The sequence below is a fragment of the Myotis myotis genome, unplaced genomic scaffold (genome assembly GCF_014108235.1).
Source record: "Myotis myotis isolate mMyoMyo1 unplaced genomic scaffold, mMyoMyo1.p scaffold_m19_p_7, whole genome shotgun sequence".
NCBI lineage: Eukaryota > Metazoa > Chordata > Mammalia > Chiroptera > Vespertilionidae > Myotis > Myotis myotis.
In genome coordinates, this window is record NW_023416379.1 from 298649 (window position 1) to 322643 (window position 23995).

General features: G+C 45.8%; 2 protein-coding genes and 1 long non-coding RNA gene across 4 annotated transcripts in view; 1 reads left to right on the top strand and 2 right to left on the bottom strand.

Moving 5' to 3' along the window:
• ERMARD (ER membrane associated RNA degradation) overlaps window positions 1-4176 on the bottom strand; it is an 18869-nt gene extending 14693 nt beyond the window's left edge. The window contains 5 exon segments of the mRNA XM_036317093.1: window positions 177-266; window positions 523-624; window positions 1469-1608; window positions 3077-3245; window positions 3941-4176. Of these exon segments, the coding sequence (XP_036172986.1) occupies window positions 177-266; window positions 523-624; window positions 1469-1608; window positions 3077-3245; window positions 3941-4159 (720 nt within the window). The 5' untranslated portion in view covers window positions 4160-4176.
• On the top strand, window positions 4059-17886 carry DYNLT2 (dynein light chain Tctex-type 2). Of its 2 annotated transcripts, XM_036317094.1 has the most exons (4): window positions 4059-4250; window positions 11404-11610; window positions 14630-14788; window positions 17079-17886. In XM_036317094.1, exons 1-4 carry the CDS (start codon window positions 4140-4142, stop codon window positions 17187-17189), a joined length of 588 nt encoding a protein of 195 aa, XP_036172987.1. In that variant the 5' UTR covers window positions 4059-4139; the 3' UTR covers window positions 17190-17886. The 2 variants fall into 2 exon arrangements, with proteins under 2 accessions (XP_036172987.1, XP_036172989.1); XM_036317096.1 differs by lacking the exon at window positions 14630-14788.
• LOC118660069 lies at window positions 15829-23624 on the bottom strand. Its single transcript, XR_004968815.1, has 3 exons — window positions 19075-23624; window positions 18308-18446; window positions 15829-16203 (listed from the first exon to the last, which is right to left on the bottom strand). It is a non-coding gene; the product is annotated as an uncharacterized LOC118660069 (long non-coding RNA).
• Between the last annotated feature and the right edge of the window lie 371 nt (window positions 23625-23995).

The window sequence follows — 23995 nt, forward strand, 5'->3', positions numbered from 1 at the left end:
CCTGTGTGTAAACGGGACGGGCAGCTCGGAGGGGAACCTGAGGCTGTGGGAAGCTCTGAGGGCCCTCCACCTGTGAGGTGACGACACTCCCATCAGCATATTTTTGAGGAGCACAAGTGCAGTGGACGCTCACCGCCATGTGCTGCGCCTCCTCTGTGGCTGCGGGGGAAGCTTACCACAGGCCGCCCGAAGACTCGAGCAAGCTCCGCAGAGGCAAGCAGGTCTCTTAAAAGAAACGGGCATTCCTTCCCCACCAGTAAAAACACCTGAAATTCAAACAAAATTCATGTAGCAGCTGCATTCCAGTGAGCCAAATGATATTCAGGGAGAAATCACCCATAAGGCAACTGCTTGGACAAATGGTGGGAGACCATTACTGAAGACACCCATGTTTTAATGTCATAATCATCCAAAACATACTAAAACTCTGCACCAAATAACTGCACTTTAGAGGAGAAGGAGAATTAAAATCAAGTCACTCAGGTACTCTAACGGCCCCACAACGAGCGTTCTCACACTCACATCACCCAGGGCCCGTTCCAGACAGGCCGTCAGCTTCATGAGGCTGAGAGCAGCAGCAGGGGACTCACGACTCTCCAAGGCATCAAATATTTCCGGAAACAACTGTTTCGAATGAGACGCGCTTCAGAATTTATGCTCAATAAGAAATATTTCTCCTAGTAACAATACTGTTCATAAGAGCCAGAACCTCTAAAGATTTTGATGATCATATTTTAATGATTTTTTTGAGTATAGGTAAACATTTCCTACAAATATAACTTCTAAATCATAAAAAATATCTAAGGAGTTCTTTGAATGTCCTTTGTTTAATATTTATTGAAAATAGGAAGTGTGGTGTGACTGTACATCGAGAAGTCAAATGTTTTTACCTAAATCTTATTTCCAATTTGGATTAATTCTTAAGATAAACATACGGCAGCCCACCCTGCCGCTTCTGAGAGCTGTTGCAGAGGGAGCAGGAATGACCCTTTCACGCTGAATGGGGAAACTCCAAAGGTTTTCAGAGGTAGACTTGCTGGAGGTACTGCTCTGCTGTGGTCCTTTACTGTGCCACGTGACATCGGTGGTTTTCACCAACCAACAAAGCAGCTGAAACCAGGTCTGAGCCTCGAAGGACCCCCTCCCTCCAATTCAGCAGGACTGAGGCCAGCCCCGCTCCAAGCCTGGGGCCCACTGTCTCAAGATGACCTCGCTCTGCCAGCAGGGCTGTCTCTTTTCTGCAGAGGCCCACTTTGCCTCTGTCCAGGACCAGCACCCACACACCAAGCTCCCTCCCACCCCCATCCTAATGCTGCACCTCGATACTCCCCTTGGTCAAAGGGTGTGCTTCTCAGCTCAGACCCAGAGATGCTGCATAAGTCCCAAGTTCCCCTCCGGGCCCTCCAGAGAGACCCCTTTCAAATTAGCAAGTAACAGGGTTTCGAAGTGGAATTTGCAAAGGCCAAACCTCTGGAGAACTTGTCCACTGGAGCCACGGTACATACTGAACTTCAAACTGCCCCTTGGTGAGAGATGAGAAATGCATGTGGACAGCCTCACACACAGGGCCCAGCAGCCTCACGCTTCCCTGGTAATCCAGACCTTGGCCTTCAAGGATGAGAAACAAGTTAGCACCTCTGCTCCTATATCATGGGGAGAAAAATACCTGAGTCATCAGAGAAAAAGTGCTCTAATTATAAAATTCCCACAAAGTCCACATCCAGTTTATAATTGAACTTACAAAAAAGATACACCTACCTTGAAATAAGTTATATGGTGCTCATCTGATTATAACATAAAAATATGCTATTGGCTGAGAACTTGGAAAATACAGAAAGTTTCAAACAGGAGAAAAATATTTTCTTCAATTTCTTTACCTGTATATAAGTTTATAGAAAATCAGGTTCATACAGCATATATAATACTTTAACCTGATTCCTTTTTACTTAACATTAGACTGTGCAATTTCCAATGATCTTAATTATTTTAGATCATATTTATTATATGAAATATTTTAGAAGTTTGAACATTCCCATGGTTCATGATAAAAAAAATATATAAGAGGGTAAGTCTCCCTCCTGGCCACTGAATTCTCCTTCCTAGAGCAGCTGCTGTTATTAATTCCTTGTGTATATTTAGAAATATTTACACATATAAAAGCAAATGCAAATATATGATCCTCATTTTTTCACTTAGCAACACAGCTCAGAGATTCCAGTGGTCGAAGGCCAGGCCTCCTCATTCTTTTTCCCACTGCAGGGTGTTCCACTGTGAACTGTTCATGATTTTCTGAAGCGATCCCTACTGCCTGACATCTGGCTGTTTCCAGTGCTTTTTTCTTCTTGGCTATTACAAATGACACTGCAGGAGAACCCTTGCACACACACACACGCTGCTGTCTGTAAGTGTGCCAGTCCTATAAATTCCTGGAATGGAACTGCTGGGCCAGAGCACATTTATTTGTCATTTTTATAACTATTGTGAAATTTCCAGGCCAACTCCCTGCTCCAAAAAAATGTGCAAAAACAGGTGGAAGGCATCTAAAATAATTATGTAACATGTTACTGGTCATTTCATACCTAATTCATGACTTGTATTTTCTACTGTCTGCCATCTGGACTGCTGGCCTGGAGCCAAGACCATCACCCTAACTGCCTCCCAACCTCCCTTCTCACACACAGGTTTCTTGGCCCAGCTTCCCCTGAACTCTTCTATGCTTCTTTAGCCTCATTCCCTCTTTTCACAGCAATTCCTTTTATCTTTTGAGTGAGGCCGTTATGATAACACCCTCTCCAGCGGTTCTCAACCTGTGGGTCGCGACCCCTGAAAATACATCCTGCATATCAGATATTTACATTATGATTCATAACAGTAGCAAAATTACAGTTATGAAGTAGCAATGAAAACAATTTTATGGTTGGGGGTCACCACCACAGGAGGAACTGCATTAAAGGGTCATGGCCTTAGGAAGGTTGAGAACCACTGCAATCAATGGTAGGCAAGGGGAATATTGGCGGTCGAGACCTTTAAAATGAAAAGGATCCAGGGATGTTTGGGGTGCAGAGAAAGTGCAGACCTGACTCGGCACCAATCACACAGTCTGTGATCGTCTTCCAGCACACGTCCCCGTTCCCAGCCACAATGCTACTGATAGCAGGATATTCTTTGACTTCAAGCCCGAGTTCACAGATCAGATGGTACACCGGGGCAGAAAGGCATGTGGTAACAGGGTCCTCCAGCGACATCTGAAACGTAGAACATAAAAGACACTGTCTTACGGGAAGTAAAGACGCATGAGTGCTAACTATACACTTAACCCAAGAATATCTATAATCATACAAGTGTAATATGCTAATTAGACCAGACATCCTCCCAGACGAAGCCAGGGCTGCGAGGGAAGCCAGCGCTCACAGCCGGGGGGAGGAAGGCCTACTCTTGCACGAATTTCATGCATTGGGCCTCTAGTCCTATATAATAAAAGGCTAATATGCAAATCAGCAGAACGACTGGTTGCTATGACATGCACTGACCACCAGAGGGCAGATGCTCAACACAGGAGCTGCCCCCTGGTGGTCAGTGCGCTCCCACAGGGGTGGCTAAGCATGTCCGACTGCGGGCTTAGGCCGCTCCCCAGACCCGAGAGGGCGCAGGCCGCCTGAGGGACCACCCAGATGCACTGATTCCCGAGCACCGGCCTCTAGCTCTATCTGAACAGACTATAAACAGCTCTAACTACTGGGACAGCTGTATGATTAAAACATTGTGATTAAATTGAAAGATAATTTACGTAACGATTTTCAAATAAATAAACGTTTAAAGGTTGCAATCTCATCATTCACAGCATTTGTGAAGTGTGGGTTCACAAAAGCTCAGGGTCTGACGGCCAGTGCATCATTCTCCGCGTTCCCCTACCCTCCCACCTGCGCCGCCCACCGCTCACCTCCACGACTTCCGGGTCCGGCCCGCGGCGCCGCGCCAGGACGCGGCTGGTCCCGCCCCCCCCTGCGCGCCGAACTTCCGGAAGCACGTCGGCCTGCGCGGCGCAGGCGCGAGACTGAGCTCTCGCGGGAAGTGGCGGCGGTGGCGTTGGGCTCCGCCGCAGGGAGGCGCGGTGCCGGCGAGGCGCGGAGGCGGGCGCGATGGAGAGGCGCAGCCGCATCGGGAAAGCGCCCGTGACGCCGGCCGCTCAGCCGTCCCCGACGGGGGCGTCCCGGAAGGAGAGGCGGCCCAGCATGTTCGAGAAGGAGGCCGTGAGTGCCGGCGGGGCTCGGGGAGAGCGGCCCGTCCCCCAGGTCTGGGTGTCCTCCCAGCCCCGAGAGTGTTGGTGTTCCGGACAGAGACGCACAGTTGTAGGGTTTCCACCTTCATTGTTGAAGGGATTACAGACGCCCCTCCTCCCCGGGCCCCTCAGCCCGCCCCGCCCTCGCCACCGCTTCCCGGGGCCACTGCGGTGCCAAGTGCGTACAAGGGCTCCGGTTAGTCCCTTCCCGCCGCCTTCCCTCAGCTGCCGCGGACGGTTCCGGTTCCGTGCTGCCGGAGCGCGTCCTGCGAGCCAGAGGCGGTGTGTCGGCCACAACGTGAGCGCGCCGTGCTTTCAAAAAGGAGAATAGCTGCTGGACCCAGCAGAACAAGTGGGCGGTTTTGGTTTTAAAAACAGCGGCAGACTCGGTGTCTGAAGAACATACCGGAGCAAAGACGCGCAGTTGGAGATAGCAGGCCCGTTCAGTCACCGTCTGAATGGAGGGGAAGTGTTCGGTTTTCCCGGCGACTTCACTCCAGGGTTCCGTGTGACCGGAGTGTGGAAACCAGTATTGCAATCGGGACGCCCCTCCCTTTGACACTTGAACAGAGAAGTGTTCCCCCGGACGCAAAGCTGCCGGGACGGGCCGAGGCTGGAAACGGTGGAGCCCACTTGTCTTTTCCTGGCTCCTTTTCACACCTACTTTGTGGGCGTCAGGATCGAGTGAGGGAGAGAGAACCTGCCAAACCTGGTTTTGAAATCCTAATATGTTTCAAACAAAAAGACAGTCCTCAAAAAGAAAGTCACGGCAACGGTTCAAGTTCAGTGACAGCTCTCTGGTGTCCACGTTTTGCAGAGGAAAGGGAAACTGAAGGAAGACTAATGGGCCAAGTTCACACAACGAAGGAGAACAGCGGAGCAAGGCCAGAAACCTTACCTTGTACTTGACGTTTCCTGCCCCCAGAAGCTCTGCTTTATTGCCTGGCAGTGAGTCTGAATAGCGGGTCACCTGCTAGTAGTAAGCTTTCTGTATTTGGAGGCAGACAAAGGTGCCTTTTATAAATTTACTGCCTACTAAATACCGGGATTGGTCTTGAGAAATGCCTGAATGCAAAACGAGGAGGTGCACAGGTACAAGGGGTATACGGGCCAAAATCTGGAAATAGGGGACATGGACATGGACATGGACAAAGGCAGTTCTTAGTTATTTGATGTGGGTGTGATTGATCATAGCTGTCTTTAAAATCTAGCTTCTAGAGGTAAGAAATTTGAATAGACCCATAATTGGGAAGAGACTAAGAGAGGATTCCACAAATGCTCACAAAATATACCTGAAGACAATGAGTATATCAACGAGTCATTTATAACTTGTAGGTAGATGATAATTCGTATGCTCTAAGCATAGGAAATATTAGAACTACAATTTAATCAACGTAAACGTTTTTTTAATCCGTTCTGAACCCATTTCTCCCCCCTTGTATAGCACCTCAATTTTTATTTGTAGAATTAACTAATCCCCCACTGGATAGAGTTTTGGTGTTACTGTCAGTCACTTTCCTTAATGTTAAGGTGAGCCCAAAAGTAGGTTAAATAGATAACTATTCCTGGAATACTTAAGGAAAGTGGTTGAGATTAATTTAAAATGAGGATGGCATAGCGAAGTGCCTCATGTGTCTGTCTCTGAAAGAATGAAGTTAAACTTCAAGCCTAGAGGTTAGCAAACACAACCTGTGGGTCAAATTTTGCCGACAGCTTTTTTCCGTACAGCCTATAAGCTAAGAATGTTGTTTGTATTTTTATACAGTTATTTTAAAAGGATGGAGGAAATAATACCTGTACTTATATCATTACATAATCAAGACAGAGTAGCAATAAGGACACAGCCTTACATGATATGTTAGATGGACTTAACAGATATATCCAGAGCATTCCATCCAAAAATCAGGAGGAAAATTGACAAAGATCATATTTAGCCCACAATGCCTAAAATATTTAAAAAAACAGATGAAGTTTGTCAACCCTTGCCCAAGCCAGACTAATCAGGGGGGAAAAAAATAAAGACAAATTATTATTATTATTTTTTTTTGTTTGTTTTTTTTTAATTAAATCTTTATTGTTCAGATTATTACATTTGTTCCTCTTTTTTTTTCCCCCCATAACTCCCCTCCTCCCAGTTCCCGCCCCACCCTCTGCCCTCACTCCCCACCCACTGTCCATAGGTGCACGATTTTTGTCCAGTCTCTTCCCGCATCTCCCACACCCCTTCCCCCCCCAGGAATAGTCAGTCCATTCCCTTTCTATGTCCCTGATTCTATTATAATCAACAGTTCATTCTGCTCATCAGATTATTTATTCACTTGATTCTTAGATTCACTTGTTGATAGATGCGTATTTGTTGTTCATAATTTGTATCTTTACCTTTTTCTTCCTCTTCCTCTTCCTCTTCTTAAAGGATACCTTTCAGCATTTCATATAATCCTGGTTTGGTGGTGATGAACTCCTTTAGCTTTTCCTTATCTGTGAAGCTCTTTATCTGACCTTCAATTCTGAATGATAGCTTTGCTGGATAAAGTAATCTTGGTTGTAGGTTCTTGGTATTCATCACTTTGAATATTTCTTGCCACTCCCTTCTGGCCTGCAAAGTTTCTGTTGAGAAATCAGCTGACAGTCGTATGGGTATTCCCTTGTAGGTAACTGAGTTTCTTTCTCTTGCTGTTTTTAAGATTCTCTCTTTATCTTTTGCTCTTGGCATAAAAAATAAAGACAAATTATTAATATGAGGAATGGAAAGGGGAAGTCACTACAGACCCAATAAATATTAGGATCAGAAGGAAATATTAGAAATAACTATGGGCATACATTTATGAACTTGGATGAAATGTACAAATTACTTGAAAGACCCTATGAGCTGGATTGTGTGCCCCTAGTTTTGTCTGTTGAAACCTAACCTGCAGTACCTCACAAAGTGAGTGTATGTGCATGTGGAGGCAGGGCCTTCAATGAGGTAAATAGGTTAAAATGAGTCTGTTAGGGTTGTGCCCTAATCTCTTCTGCCTTGTGTCCTTATAAGAAGTCAGCAGAAGCAGTGTAAGAGGGAAGTTCATAATGATAAATGCCCACCTCAAGAAACAAGAATAATTTCAGTTTAACTTTACACCACAAAAACCTAGAAAAAAAAGTGAAGCCCAAAGTTAGTAGAAGGAAGAAAATAACAAAGATCTGAGAGGAAATAAATGAAAGAGAGACTAAAAAGACAAGAGAAAAGGTCAATGAAACTAAGAGCTAGTTGAAGATAATCAGAATTAATATTTACCTAGACTCACGAAGAAAAAAAAAGGGGGGGGGGCAAACAGAATCAGAAATGAAAAAGGAGACATTACAACTGATAACAGAAATATAAAGAATCATAAAAGATTACTATGGATGATTATACACCAACAACTTAGATAATCTAGAAGAAATATATAAATCCTTAGATGCATACAGCTTTCTAAGACTGAATCATGAAAAAATAACCTGAGAAGACCAACTTCTAGTAAAGAAATTGAACAGTAATAAAAAAAACTCCCAACAAACAAAAGTTCAGTGCAAGATGGCTTCACAGATGAATTCTACCAAACATTTATAGAAGAATCAATAGCTATCCTTCTCAAACTTTTCCAAGAAATAAAAGAGGAACACTTACCAACTCATTTTACGAGGCCAATATTACTCTGACACCAACATTACCCATACAAAGACACCACAAGAAAAAATTACAAGCTAATATTCCCAATGAATGCAGATGCAAAAATTATCAAAAAATATTAGCACATTGAATTCTGCAATACATTAAAAAGATCTTACATCATGATCAAGAGGGGTTTATTGCAAGGATGCAAGAATTGTCCAGCATCCCCAAGTCAATCAATTGGATACACCACTTTAACAAAATGAAGAATACCAGTAAAAATCATGAGTATCTCAGTAGATGCAGAAAGAGCCTTTTACATAAAATCAACATACAATTATGATAAAAACAAAGTATGTATAAAGGAAACATACCTTAACATAATAAAGGCCATATATGACAAGGCTGTTGCTAACATCATACTTAATGGTGGAAAGCTGAAAACTTCCTCAAAGATCAGGAGCAAGACAGGGATGCACACTCTCACCATTTTAATATAGCACTGCAAACCTTATTGAGATCAATCGGGCAAGAAGATGAAATAAATGGCTACATTTATTTGGAAAAATTGGACTCCAAAGCAAAGGCAACAAAAGCAAAAATAAAGGAGACTCCATCAGACTAAAAAGCTCATGCATAGTTAAAGTGGAAAGGCAACTTAATGAATGGGAGAAATAATTTGCAAAGCATATCTATACTAATGAAAGGGTAATATGCTAATTAGATGGATAGACTGGGCGTCTTCTGGACGCGGCCCCTCATCCAGGCCAGCCCAGGCTGGCCCCACCCCCCAGTGGGGACCCCCACCCTGATTGGGGACGTGGCTGGCCTGCAAACCACCTGCAGCCCCTTGCCCAGGCCACCCCTGCCCCCAGCGGGGACTCCCCATCCCGATCCAGGGCCCCCTTCAGGGCAGGCCAGCGAGCCTCCACCCATGCACCAGGCCTCTATCCTATATACTAAAAGGGTAATATGCAAATTGACCCTAATGGGAACGACCACTGGGCCAGTCACTATGAGGCACACTGACCACCTCTTGGTCCCTTTCCCCAGTTGGCAGGCTCTGATCACCTGATGGCCTCCAGCAGCGGGGGCGGGGCTGGTGAGTGGGCAGGAACAGCCGACCTCTTGGTCCCTTCCCCTGGTCGTCAGGCACCCATCACCCGATGGAGAACAGGGAACCAGGGGTGGGTGGTGGCGGGGGGCAGGGCCAACTGCGGGCAGCTGGGGAAGATGGCCCTGATAGCAGGCCAGGCCTAGGGACCATACCCATGCACGACTTTCATGTACCGGGCCTCTAGTCTATATATATAAAAGCCTAAGCAACTAGCCAACTGGCTCGTAGCTATGATGCACACTGACCACCAGGTGGCAGATGCTCAACAGGATAGAGGCCTGGTGCATGGGTGGGGGCCGGCTGGTTTGCCCTGAAGGGTGTCCCGGATCAGAGTGGGGGTCCCGCTGGGGTGCCTGGCCAGCCTAGGTGAGGGGCTGAGGGCCGTTTTTAGACTGGCCACACCCCATTTGGGGAGGGGGTCCTGCTGGGGTGCCTGGCCAGCCTGCGTGAGGGGCTGATGACTGTTTGCAGGCTGGCCAAGCTCCCCAGTGGGGACCCTCACCCCATGAGGGTGTGGCCAGCCTGGGTGAGGGACTGAGGGCTGTTTGCAGGCTGGCCACAGCCCCTTCAGGGTGGGGGTCCCCGCTGGGGTTCTCAGCAATGCCACAGAGGTGGGAGAGGCTCTCATTACCACCGCTGCACTCGCCAGCCATGAGCCCAGCTCAGGGCTTCTGGCTGAGCAGTGCTCCCCCAGTGGGAGCACACTGATCACCAGGGGCAGCTCCTGCATTGAGCGTCTGCCCCCTGGTGGTCAGTGCACATCATAGCAACCAGTTGTTCCACTGTTCGGTTGATTTGCATATTAGCCTTTTATTATATAGGATGAGTGGGTTACCAATGAGATCAAGAAAGAAATAAAAAATTTCATGGAAACAAATGCAAATGAACACACAACAACCCCAAATATCTGGGACACAGCAAAAACAGTCCTGAGAGGGAAGTTCATAGCACTACAGGCATACCTCAAGAAAAACAAGAAAAGTCAGCAATAAACTATTTAACCTTACAACTTAAAGAACTAGAAAGAGAACAACAAGAAAAGCCCAGAGTAAGTAGAAGGAAAGAAATAATAAAGATTAGAGCAGAAATAAGTAACATACAAAAAACAATAAAAAAAAGCAATGAAACCAAAAGCTGGTTCTTTGAAAGGATAAACAAAATTGATAAACCGTTAGCCAGACTCATCAAGAAACAAAAGAGAGGACCCAAATAAAATAAAATCAGAAACAGAAGTGGAGGAATAACCACTGACACTACAGAAATACAAAGGATTGTAAGAAAATACTATGAACAACTATATGCCAACAACCTAGACAATGTGGATGAAATGGACAAATTCCTAGAAAAGTACAGTCTCCCAAAACTGAATCAGGAGGAATTAGAAAACCTGTATATGTTTTAATAATAAATGATGAAATAGTAGCAGTAATAATAATAATAATAAAAACTCCCAGCAAACAAAAGCTCAGGTCTGTGTGGCTTCACAGGGGAGTTTTACCAAACAGTCAAAGAAGAACTAACACCTATACTCCTCAAACTATTTCAAAAAATCCAAGAGGAGGAACACTTCCAAACTCTTTTTATGAGGTCAGCATAATCCTAATTCCAAAACCAGATAAAGACACTACAAATAGAATTGCAGGCCAATATACCTGATGAACATAGATGCTAAAATCCTCAATAAAATATTAGCAAATCGCATCCAGCAATATATTAAAAAGATCACACATCATGACCAAGTAGGATTTATTCCAGGGACGCAAGGCTGGTCTAATATTCACAAATCAATAAACATGATACATCACATAAAGAAATTGAAAGACAAAAATCACATGATCATACCAATAGATGCACTAACTGATGAACAGAGTGGATCCAGAGACATGGAAGCATGGAACAGTGCAGAATCTCAGAGGGAAGGTGGGGGAGGATAGGTGGGTAGGAGGTAATCAAAGACCCTGTATGCATATGAAGGGGAGGGGGTAATTGAGGGGAAAAGGGGACATGTAATACTTTCAGCAATAAAGAATTATATATAAGTCCTATCCTCCTATATAATAAAAGCCTTATATGCAGATTGTCCCCTTGGGTGGTCATTCAACCAAGAGTTCGACCGCCCACTATGACGAGCACCGACCACCAGGGGGCAGCGCGGACCATGGTAGGCATCGGTGATGCAGCGCTGGCAGCGGGCAGCAGTGGAGGCACTGCTGGCCCCAATGGGCCCTGATGAGAGCAGGACTGTGGCGAGATGGTGGAGCAGGGTCTGTGAGGTTGGGGGCGTGAGCTGGGGCCCCACCCTTGCACAGATTCGTGCACTGGGCCTCTAGTAAATAAGTAAGTAAATCAGTACCTCTCCCCACCTCTTTCTTTCAGTACACACAGATTGTACAAGAAAGGCTGAAAGAATCGTCTCATGATGTTCTGTATATAGAGCCTCCATTTGATGATTCCATTGCTGAGATAAGTAAAGAATGGAAGAGCTCTATGGCAAAATTTAGGTTTGCTAATACATATAGAATGGAGCCACTCAGAAAATTCCAAGCTCATTCAGTAGAAGCTAAAGTCCAGCAGATATTAACGGTAGGTTGGTAAATGTGTGTGATATAATATCTAAGCCAGGGGTCCTCAAACTTCCTCTTTTTTTTAAGATTTATTTTATTGATTTTTTTTACAGAGAGGAAGGGAGAGGGATAGAGAGTTAGAAACATCGATGAGAGAGAAACATCGATCAGCTGCCTCCTGCACACCCCCTACTGGGGACGTGCCTGCAACCAAGGCACATGCCCTTGACCAGAATCGAACCTGGGACCCTTGAGTCCGCAGGCTGACGCTCTATCCACTGAGCCAAACCAGTCAGGGCCCTCAAACTTTTTAAACAGGGGGCCAGTTTACTGTCCCTCAGACCATTGGAGGGCCGGACTATAGTTTTAAAAAAAACTGAACAAATTCCTATACACACTGCACAGATCTTATTTTGAAATAAAAAAACAAAATGGGGACAAATACAATATTTGTATTTGCATGTGGCCTGCGGGCCGTAGTTTGAGGACCCCTGATCTAAGCTTTCGGGATTTGGTAAACTATATTCAGATTTATGGCAGTATAATTACCCTGATTGTTTTTTTTATAGCACTTAACTCTGAAAATATGAAAGTGCTTTGGGTTTGTAGTCAGTAATCTTCACATTGATGCTGTGAGTTAGATTAAAGGGAACATGCTTCTATTTCATTTAGCTCTTAATTATCCATAAACTGTCCCTCTGGTTCCATATTTCGCCCATAATTGGAGGAATGAGTGAAAAAGAACACATTGGATGTGTGTATTTATGTGAAAAATTGGTTCCTGACTATGCTAAAAGATCTTTTAAGTATAGACCATCTCCAGCTTAGGCATCTGTTCTTTTCTTCCTTAAACTTACTGGAATATAAAGTTCATTAAAACAGTTGTTTGAAACTCAAACACATGATCCCAGGCTCATTCAAAAAAGCTTCTCAATTTTACAAAACTAACCCTATAATACTAATATTACTACCGGATTAATTTTACTAGTTTTGGTGTCTGAAGGCTACATTGTTCAGATGGGAGGAATTCCCTTCACCATCTTTTCTTGATAAAGGACCAAATTACAACACTTTTTATTATAGGAAATTCACTTGAGGCACCACTTTTTCTGAATCCCTTTTTCATCTTTGGTCTCTAGTTCTGGGCACCAGGCACCAGGAGTTTCCTGATAAGCAGATGCCCTTTGTGGTCTTCTGCCCAACCTCACCCCACTCCTTGTTTTAAAATTACCTCCCCCTCCAATTTACAAAATACATTCCTTCAGTAACAACTGATGTGAGCTGCCTATTTGGAACAAAGCATAGGTTTAATTTGGTTTGTAGAAATGATTAGTAACTTTAATTTTTAAATGAATCAGCTTTTATTTATTTATTTTTTTAATATATTTTATTGATTTTTTACAGAGAGGAAGGGAGAGAGATAGAGAGTCAGAAACATCGATGAGAGAGAAACATCGACCAGCTGCCTCCTGCACATCCCCCACCGGGGATGTGCCCGCAACCCAGGTACATGCCCTTGACCGGAATCGAACCTGGGACCCTTCAGTCCGCAGGCCGACGCTCTATCCACTGAGCCAAACCGGTTTCGGCGAATCAGCTTTTATTAATAAAGAAGAATAGTTAGGTCACTCTCCAATTTCTCTTCACTGTATAGATACATTTCTAAATGGAACTAATAATTATCAGATGATATTTGATGAAGATGTAATGGCTCATGGCTTCAGGAAATAAAGCAATTCAACTCAATTTTACTACAATAAAATGACTATTGATGACCTTCTTTACTGATCTAAACACTAATAGCAAGCATTTGTGATGCGAGAGTACACATTGTGGTGTGTCTCTCACTCAGTTCTACCACATAGACTGGGTTCACATTTATTGAATATAGCAGGACTTCAAATCATATTTAATTTGATAATTTATAGAGTTTCATTGGGCTTGATGGGGCCTAGAACAGCTTATTGGGGATGTAGGTGAATGGCTGGGGTCATGAAGAGGTCAGGGATTTCCCTGGAGTTCAGGGAACACTGAATGTAGTTCTAGACACAGAAATAGTATATATTGATGGAGCTTGTGGGTATTTTTCTATTGGGAGTGCTTATTTATTTAAAAGAGAGCCCTTAGGTAGAGAAAACCTGGGATATGTTAGGCAGGTTCAGAAAAGGGAGTGGTTGTTGCTAAGTGTCCAAAAGGTACAGCCACAGCCAAGTGCCTGAGGGAAATCAATGCTTCTAAACCCCATTTTAGACCCAGAGCATTCTAGAAGGGAGCCAAAACAAACAAAAAGAGCTAGTTCTTTGGTTTTACTAGTGCATGCCTGTATGTTTAGCTAGGAGTCCATTTGTTGTCACTCAGAACCCAGAACATTGGTTAATGTATCTTTGGTCCCAGTCAGCCAGTCAGAGGCATATGCTGTCTGCTCCCGAGGTGGTCCAGGCCTGCTTAAGGCTGGGAGGGAAGTGTAGGGCTTCAGGGCCCACACCTGCCCCCTCCCCCACCGCTGGATGCTAATTCACTAACAGGCAGGGTGAGAAACCTGACTTCCTTGGCCACGGGAAAAAATCCACAGTCGGAAGCATAGGGAGAGGTTGGGAAGAAGTGGGCTTTCACCAGAGGAGACGAGGAAGAGGGAGACAGGAAAGGCCCGGTGCAGCTCCGGACCAGGTTGCCCTGCTGCAGGGAATCCCAAATCTGAGCTTTCGCAAGGATGTGCACTTTAAGAAGTTGGTTTCCCTACCAAAGAATTCCCAGAAGCTTTCCTTCAAACCACCCCCCCCCCCCGTGTCTCCCCAATTGTCTGATAACAGTAATCTAACACAGGGAAACCTTCAGCTCAACCAAGAGTAATGGAACAGAATCAAAAAACCAAAATAAGTTTTCTTCAAAATTGTGATTGAAATAAATTGGTAAGCATGACATGTAGTTAATATTTGGTTTAAAAGTTATATGTATTATTTAGACATGTTTTTTACTTGAATTTTTATTTAGAAAATATTTAGTTTGAAAATTAAGGTATACTTTTTAATTTTTTAAAGGAAACTCTTAAAGATGTCAAATATGATGATAAACTCTTCTCTCACTTGTCGCTTGAATTAGCAGACATCATATTGTCAGCAGTCAAAGACTTTGGGTACCACCGTTATAAATTGATTATAAAGGTATTATTTATTCAAAAGACTGGCCAGGCAATAAATGTAAGTACCCCTTTATCAGTTAGAACTACGAGGTCCATCCTCTGTAGTGACTGGGTGTCTCTCACTCAGCCCTGTGATGGCTCCAGGGCATATCAGGCCTGGGGTGCCTGGGAATGAAAGAATAATTGTGTTAAATTTATGTTCTCTCACTGCAATTATTTGAAAAGTACTTAGAAATGACAATTTCTATTGATAACCTATTAAATTATATAGATAGCCTGTTTCTTAATCATCCTATTTTGACAATTAATGTCATTTACTAACCAGTAAATTTATTTTAGGCATTAATGGGTGTTAGATACTGAAGAAATTAGAGAATTATAAGGAATGACTGATTCTTGACTACTTTTTACTCTAGTAAGAAAATAAAGCAACACAGCTTAGAGTTTGAGAAAAAAAAATAATGCAGGTAGTGTAACAGCCTAGGATTGGGAGTCGGATTGGGTTGGATATGAATCCTGGCCGAAACACTGATGATAATAAACTATGATGATAAAGAGTTTATTATGGTAGTTTTTTTACCTATAAAATCAGGATAATAAAGTCTAATTGCTGGAGTAATTGTGAGGACTAAGTGAGACTAACTGCATTCAAGTCCTTAATATTTTCTCCAGCACAGAGTCCTCAATAAACAGCAAGACTATCATTATTTACAAACTAGAGGCCAGGTGTACGGATTTGTGCACTGGTGGGCTCCCTCAGCCTGGCCTGCACCCTCTCGCAATCTGGGACCCCTCAGGGGATTTCGAATAGCTGGTTTTTGCCCAATCCCCACAGGCCTGATCCAAACAGGAGGAAGCCTAATCCTGTGCATTGAGCTACTGACCCGGGAGGTCAGTGTGCCTCATAGCAACTGGTGGACCAGTCCTTTGGTTGTTCAGTCGTTCGTTTGCTTAGACTTTTATCTATATAGATAAAAATGCAACCCCACTAGGCCAGTGGTTCTCAACCTTCTGGCCCTTTAAATACAGTTCCTCATGTTGTGTGTGACCCAACCATAAAATTATTTTCGTTGCTACTTCATAACTGTAATGTTGCTACTATTATGAATCGTCATGTAAATATCTGATATGCAGGATGGTCTTAGGCGAGCCCTGTGAAAGGGTTGTTCGACCGCCAGAGGGCTCGCGACCCACAGGTTGAGAACCGCGGTAGATGGTCATCAGTGCTCAGTGAAGAAAATTAAGGTGGGAGGTGTGCTAAAGTGACAGTGACTCAGTGGGATTGTCTGGAGACAGAGAAGGCCCCTAGGGGATGTCTTAATGACAGGAAGAAGCCAGCTGTGCCAAAGGTCAGGGAGAACTGCCAGCAGAGAAAACGTGGTGAGCAGAGATGCCCAGGCAGGCTGAACTCAGTGTGCTTCCGGAATCCTCTGTGGCTGTGGGATGTTCAGGGAGCGTCTCCTCACAACGTTCCTAGAAGGCAAGAGCAGAAGACCTCTTAAGGCCTGGCTTGGAAGTTGCACAATGTCACGTTCTTTTGCTCAAAGCAAGTCCCAATGACAGCTGATATACAAGGGGAAACAGACTCAACCTCTTGATGGGAGAAGCCAGAAAGGACCTGTGGCCATTTTAGAGGCACTGCAGAAAATTAGGTTGTATCAGACCACACGTGGCTTTGTAAGCAAAGCACCGGAGTTAGCATTCTCCCACAGCCACGTGTATAATCAGTGCCATTTCTTCATTTTGAGACAAGGTCCTAACAAATTTTCAGTTGGAAATCTCTTAAGGGCAGGAAGGTTAATTCCTCAAGATGGATTACAACACAGCAGAGTAGCACCGTACCGTACACTGAGCTACTAGAGCAGTGGTTCTCAACCTTCCTAACGCCGCGACCCTTTAATACAGCTCCTCATGTTGTGGTGACCCCCAACCATAAAATCATTTTCGTGGCTACTTCATAACTGTGACTTTGCTACTGTAAACAATATGTAATTATATATGTGTTTTGCGATGGTCTTAGGCGACCCCTGTGAAAGGGTCGTTTGACCCCCAGAGGGGTCGCGACCCACAGGTTGAGAACCGCTGTACTATGCCCAAACCACAGAGGGCCTCCTGGTCCTTCCCGGACATCCTGCCAGGATGGGTGTCTGCTTCAGACGACAGCTGTGGTGAGAGAAGCGAAGCGGGCCCCGGAGGCTTCACTGTCAGTCTCCCCAGGAAAGGGACAGAGTGTGTGTTAAATGTGTAACTCTAGCAAACCGACATGTCTTTAAAGAAATTGAGCTTGTGTAGGTTTTAAAATTACTTAACATGTTCAGTCTAAAGTTAATTTTTTAAAATGTCTCCAGGTTGCCAGCCGATGGATCTGGGATGTTGCATGGGACAACTGGGTTGCAGCTAAACATGAAACAGAAACTTACGTGGCATTGGCCTTGGTATATGCTCTTTACTGTGAATAACTTGTCACATGTCCTGAACAATGTTTACCTCTCAGCTCCTCACATACATGAAATTTATAGATTTGTAAACCTCAGTAGTATTGATTAGCCATATTTTTATCTCCAATTGGAGCATTTAATTGCATTAACAACAAACAAGTAAAAGCTGGATTTTTCTTAACTTCATGCTTGTACTTACCATATTTATTAACACTATTACCTCAAAATCTAAAATATAGGAACATATGAAAGCTTACAGTAGATTATAATATGGGAATATTATCATTCTTCTTAGATTTAAGAAAATTATAATTGACTATAGGAAATTATGACACAACCTTGTAAAGTATCAAGAAAATGTTAAGGTAAATTTTGGAAACCTTCTAAAGGCAGATGTATTTTGAATGGTATTTTAATGCACTATATGCATTCTTTTGAAGAGAATTACCAAGTTTTAAAGAAAAATGTTGATAAATTTCATACTTCCCTAACGAATGACTCCTTCTCCAATCAGAATGCTTACAAATGTGTGGTCTTTCTCTTTGTTAGTCAGGAGAGGCAGAGCTGGCCAGGAATAGGGTATTTGAGTTGACTGCCTTGTAGCTATAATTGTATGTAATTGGGTTAGGCTCTTTTTAGATGCCAGAACCAAAAACCTAATACAACTGTGTTTTTAAAAAATACGTTTTTGTTGTTGTTGTTTTTTTTGTTTGTTTGTTTTTAGAGAGAGTGGAGGGGAGAGGGATAAAGAGATAGAAACATCGATGAGACAGAAACATCATCGATCACCTGCATGCCTCCTACTGGGGATGGAGCCCGCAACCCTGGGCATGTTCCCTGACTGGGATTCAAACCAGTGACCACCTGATTCCTGGGTCAATGCTCAACCACTGAGCCACACTGTCTGGGCTAATATAATTATTTTTTTTAAACAAGAGGAAACTTATATTTCCCAGGCATTTGATCAGGATGCGTGTTCTGTCTGTCTTTGAACTCTCCCCGCAGACTTCTATGTGCATTTGTTTGAGCTGATAGAACGTAATCAGGTCCCATAGCTAGACGACACAACTCACTAGCTGGGGCTGAGGCTGGAGCCCATCTTCCCTGATCTCGTGGCCATGTGAAAAGAGAGGCTGTACCTGAACATTGGAGCTCTTGGAGCAAGGCAATGAGGGATGGGCTCGGGGGAGGCAGCTGATCACGTCTGAGACAGTTCATGCACTTTGATAGTCACGTAGTCACATGCCGCTCACGATGCTATGATGGCTGTCCTGTCCCCTATAATAAAAGGCTAATGTGCAAACTGTCCCCTTGACTGGGAGTTCAACCAGGAGTTTGACCTGGGGACGGGGCGGCCCACCAACTGCCCCCCCCCCCCCCACTGGCCCAATCAGCCCCGATTGGGGCGGGCCAGGCAGACCCCACCCATGCACAAATGTGTGCACCAGGCCTCTAGTAAGGTTATAATAGAGCCAGACACTTCCTGTCACCCAGTGACATGGTAGCAACTGCAACATTGCAGTGCAGCACATCTCAGCTGCCCACGGCATCCAGTGCAGGGACATGCTGCACAGGCTTGTGGCCAGGAGCAGCAGGCTGTTGCACGTAGCCCAGGTGTGCAATAGGCCATGCCATCTGCACATGGGTGTGTGTACAACAATAAAATCGCCGAGTGACCCATTTCTCAGAACAAAACCCCGGTCCTTAAGCACCACATGACTACACAGGCAGACCTTGGAGATACTGCAGGTTTGGTTCCTGACCACCACAATAAAGCAGATACCGCAATAAAGCGAGTCTTGTGAATTTTTTATTTCCAAGTGCACATAAAAGTTATATTTACACTATACTGTAGTCTGTTAAGTGTGCAGTAATATTATGTTTAAAAAAAACCCAATGTACTTACTTAAATAATACTTTATTGCTAAAAAGATGCTGACCATGATCTGAGCCTTCAGCAAGTTGTAATCATTTGCTGGTAGGTCTTGCATTGATGCTGATGAAACCACAGTATCTGCAAAGTGCACTAAAAGGGAGTATGGCTGTAATCAGAACTTGAAACACCGTGTCAGACTTAAAGGACAGTAAAAAGACCCATTAGTTGAGGAACCTGTAAACAGGAAGACAAAACAGCAGAGGGGTTTTCTTTTTACGTTGTATTACAATGACGGATCGTCCAGGACTCACAGTTCCGTACCACACAGCTTAGACATGATCGCTGTAGCCCCAGGAATCTGCAAAACTGGAGCTCTCAGCTGCTAACTCGCCACAGAGAAAACTGGAAATAACAAACCCATGACATAGTCCATGTTCAGCAGTGTACCTTCCTGATGAACTTGTCAGGATCAATTAGTTGTAAAATATACTGCCTGTATTTGAGTTGACCGCCTTGTAGCTATAATTGTATGTAAAATGAGAATTACCCTTGTTCCTAAGGGTAGTGCTGTATGTGAATTGTAGGTAATATACCATCAAGAACTTGTGCCCAGCGCTTAGCATAGCCTTGGAGCATACTAAGTCCTATGTTACCTATAACCATTCAGTTTAACATGTCAGAGTTACTTTAGCTCTGCTCTTTCTCTTGCCCTTCTCCAAAGCCCATATATTTACTTGTTAAATTCTATAGATTCTGTATTTTTAAAGTGACTCAAAATTAGTCACTATGAAACATCCCTAACCTGACTCACTGCGTCTCAGGCTCCTTTCAGAACTCCTCCCTCTCTATTTCCACGCCTCCAGGTGTATTTTGAGTTGTTTTCTGGACATTTCCCTGAGGAGAGTCCCACTGCAGCGTCTCAAGTGAAAGCTGTTTTTTCTCTCAGATCCTGATGCCTCAGAGCCAAGAGGCAGGGTAGGCAGCCCCAGCTCCTGGACATGTCTGCTGTCTGGACATACAGTGCTCTACCTCTGGGTCACGGCAGCCTGCAGTTCTGGCTTGTTCCTTCTCATTGCTGAAGACCTGAGCTCCGACGACAAGCTTCCTCTCCACTCAGCTCCTGGCATCCTTTGTGACGTCAGAATCCATGCAGGTAATCATCCAGGCCGTCCTCGCTGTGCACAGTTCTGATGTGTACAAATTCTGGTTACCATAGTATTAGCCCAGCATCAGCCGTCCCCGAACAACCCGGTTCAGATTTCAGCTGCCACAGTATATTGGCTGTGAGTAATTTCGGAAAGAACAAACTCCACGTCAGCTCCTCAGTCCACATGCCACTGTGTGAGCAGCAGATAGCGTCAGGGTCCTGTTTTCAGTCTGTCAGTCTGTCAGTCAGGGCCACTGCACATCTTCGCTCAGCTCCTCACCTGCAGCCACTTGCTTTCCGCCTGTTACAAGGATGGGTTGTGCTTCCTCCCATCAGAGGCTGCTTGCCTTCTGGCCTTCTCAAGGGCTGCCTTCCAGCAGCCATCACCTCTTATCCAGCATCGCGATTTCTCACCCTCCTGCTGAGTCATTCTTGGCAGCAGGCAAACGGGCTCTAGATTCTCCTATCTTCAAAACAGCCACCCAGCAGACCTCTTTCTTTCTTGCTCTTTCCAAGCAAGCTTCTGTCCCTACTTGGATCCAATTCCTAGCAGCCTATTTCTTCTTGACTTCAACCTAGCTTCTAAAACTGCTACTACATGGAAATATCCTGAAACAATTAAGATTGCTAATTGCCCTCAAATGCTGAATAAAATGGACATTTATCTGTCTTTATCTAACTCACCTTCTCAGCTGACGTAGTTGGCCAGGCCCTCTTTCTGAAACACGACAGTGCTTGACACTTAGTTCCCTTCCTTCTCCTCTATCTCCATGAGTATCTCTGGCCTCATGTCTCGGGCCTTCTCCTCACCTGTGTCTGCATCGTCAATGGTAAGTGGGCTCATAGTTGTGTGGCCTTTTCACTTCAACACTGTATTGTTAGTGCCCAACTCAGGTCTAACTTAGTAAATAGTAAGGCATTATATTCCTGTCACCTAACATAGTCCTTAGTTCATAGCTGATTTCCATAAAATATTTGTGAAGTCATTGAATGGGCATTATTATTCCAGTCCCACAAGCGAGGAAATGGAGGACCTGAATTAAATAACAACCAGGTCGCACAACTAGTGAGTGGCACGCTGGTTTTCAAACTAAAATCGACTTCACACCATACTGCCTCTCTGTGCAGCTTATCCCTAACTCTAGAAGCTTCCTTCATTTATCCTATTCTCAAGCCAAACTGGAATGATCGATGTACCTGAATATGCCTCCTGTTTTCCCACTTCTAAGTCTTTTTGGGCTTGAAACCTTATTTCTGCTTCTAGTAGTACCTTTATCTGTAGCTGTCCTACTAATCTTTTACTTTTCAAATTCCATATCAACCTTAAACATCTTAATTCTAGTTGTAAGTAAATTTCCTTCCACCTAAACGGCCTTTACGTATAATTGTATATTTATATTCTTTCAGCATTGAAAATACCTATGGGCTGGGATTGTAATCTACATAGTGACTCCTTAACATTCTACCTTGAAAGGCTGAATCAGTGTTTGTTGACTTGGACTGAAGAGTTTTAAATGTGTATTTGACTAGCAGGGGCCCTCAAACTACAGCCCGCGGGCCACATGCAAATACAAATATTGTATTTGTTCCCGTTTTGTTTTTTTACTTCAAAATAAGGTATGTGCAGCGTGCATAGGAATTTGTTCATAGTTTTTTTTTAAACTATAGTCCGGCCCTCCAACGGTCTGAGGGACAGTGAACTGGTCCCCTGTTTAAAAAGTTGAGGACCCCTGGACTAGAGGCATTTCCCAAGGGAGAAGAGTAGAACCAAAAACCTGAATATATAAAAATATTTATAGACATAACATCAAACACTCTCTCTCCCTCTCTCTGTACTAGTATATATATTAAATTCTATCCAGAGGCTCTGACTGAGGGCTTTGATCATTTAAGAGAATTTGGGGAAAAGATTTTGTTGCTTCTTGGCGGATTTAGGTCTGTTTTCTTCACTGGGTTTGTGGATGCTGAGAAGACACCTATTAAGAAGGGCTCCTGGTAGCTGACTGGGCTCAAATTTAAAGAAAACACAGAGTTTAGCAGCCTTTTCTGCACAGGCAATTCTCCTGCAAGCCAGGCATCAGCGAGAAACCTGCACCAAACTGCTGCCTGCACTGTGGCCTGGGCCTGAGCTGGCCCTTAGGAAGAAGTTCCTGCTTCAACCAATAGGACTGAGGCTCTCCTCATCCAATCGGAGCTCCCCGTCTACATCTCTGCCCTCCCCCGTCAGCATCTTCACAAAGCAACTTTATTCTGACCAATCAGGACAATGCCTTTTGGACCAATCAAACTTCGGATTTGGAGCAGCATTTGCATGAGAACAGACCAATGAGGGGCCAGGGGCAGAGACTGGTTTACAGAAGGCAGCTCCCCTCGGGCTGGCGGAAGGCAGCGGAGGTGAGACCACTGACCCCATCGCAGAGCCGGCGCCGGGGGCGACCCCATCGCAGAGCCGGCGCCGGGGGCCTCCCCACAGCCCTGCCGCTTCCCACTGCCCTCTGGTGACGGAGCTGACACGCTGTGGAGCTGGGCCACGCCCTGCAGGTCATGACCGAGCTGTTGGCGCTGCATTCAGTCTCCTCCTTCCTGCACCCCACACTGGGGTTCCTGTCGGTGGAATTGGCACCGACTGTCAGGATCTCGATGGGGAAACGAGCTGGTCTGACGAGAAAGCCAAGTCTGACCCAGTTGCAGTTTGCGAGTCTGAAGTTGCTGGTGATGCCGGATCTGATGATGCCACTGGGAAGTGGAAGCAGACCGTTTGCATTTATCGTTTTCTGTTTCCAAACTTTCTTCTGCTGAGTGCAAGCCAAAATAATGAATGAAAGGGGAGCCACATTGAACCCTGACTCCAGGCACATTCTCTGTGGTCCCCGAGCAAGTCACACACATTCTAACGTGGAGGGTGTGCGGCTTCCGACGTCCTGGTCGTTGACCCCGGCTGAATGCCCTGCCGAAGCGCTCGCGGCTCGTGTTTTTACAGGGAAGGCCCGGGAGCGGCCGAGCGAAGCCTGAGCGGCTGGGTTAATTCAGTCCCAATCCAGCGGCTCCCGGTCCCTTGGCCCCTTGCAGGGCCTGCCTTGTGCTCGGGAGCCCAGCGCGATGACCTTCAATGGCCTGAGGTTAAGGCTTCTCCCCTTTAGACGAGAAAGAGGTGCGATGAGGGCCGAGGCGAGGGAGCACGGCCGGAATCCGAACGTCCTGTGGCCTCTGCGGGTCCCGTCTGACGGGCAGGAGGAAGTGCCTGCAGCCCTCGGAGCTGCCGTCCGTCCTGCCCCGGAGCCGTCGCGGCTCCGGTCCTGACGCTGCTGCACGGACAGCGGCATGGCAGCGACCTTCTGGATCCGCGCGCCCAGGGAGGTGGACGGGAATGAGCTTCCGGCGGAGCCTGCGGGGTCCCCGAGCGCGCGGTGCGGTCCGGCGGTTCGGGGGCAGCAGAGCCCGCCCGCCCGCCCGCGGAGAACAAAGGCGGGCGGGGGCGGCGGTGGGGACGGGCCAGGGGAGGGGAGCGAGGGGAGGGGACCCCGGGCTGACGTGTGCGGGGCCGGGCCGGGGGCGCGGGCGGGGGCGGAGCCGGGCCGGGGGCGCGGCGGGAGGTGGGGCGGCGCAGCGCGGGGAGCGGCGGGGTGTGCGCGGCGCCGGAGCTCGGGCTGCAGGAGCTCGGGCTGCGGGGCGGCGGGCCCAGCGGCGGAGGGAGCGTCGGGCGGCGGCGCGGGGAGCGGGAGTCGGCGGGAGCGGGCGCGGGAACCGGCGGGAGCCGGCGGCGGGGGCTGGGCGGGCGCGGAGCCGGGCGCGCGGCGCTGGCGG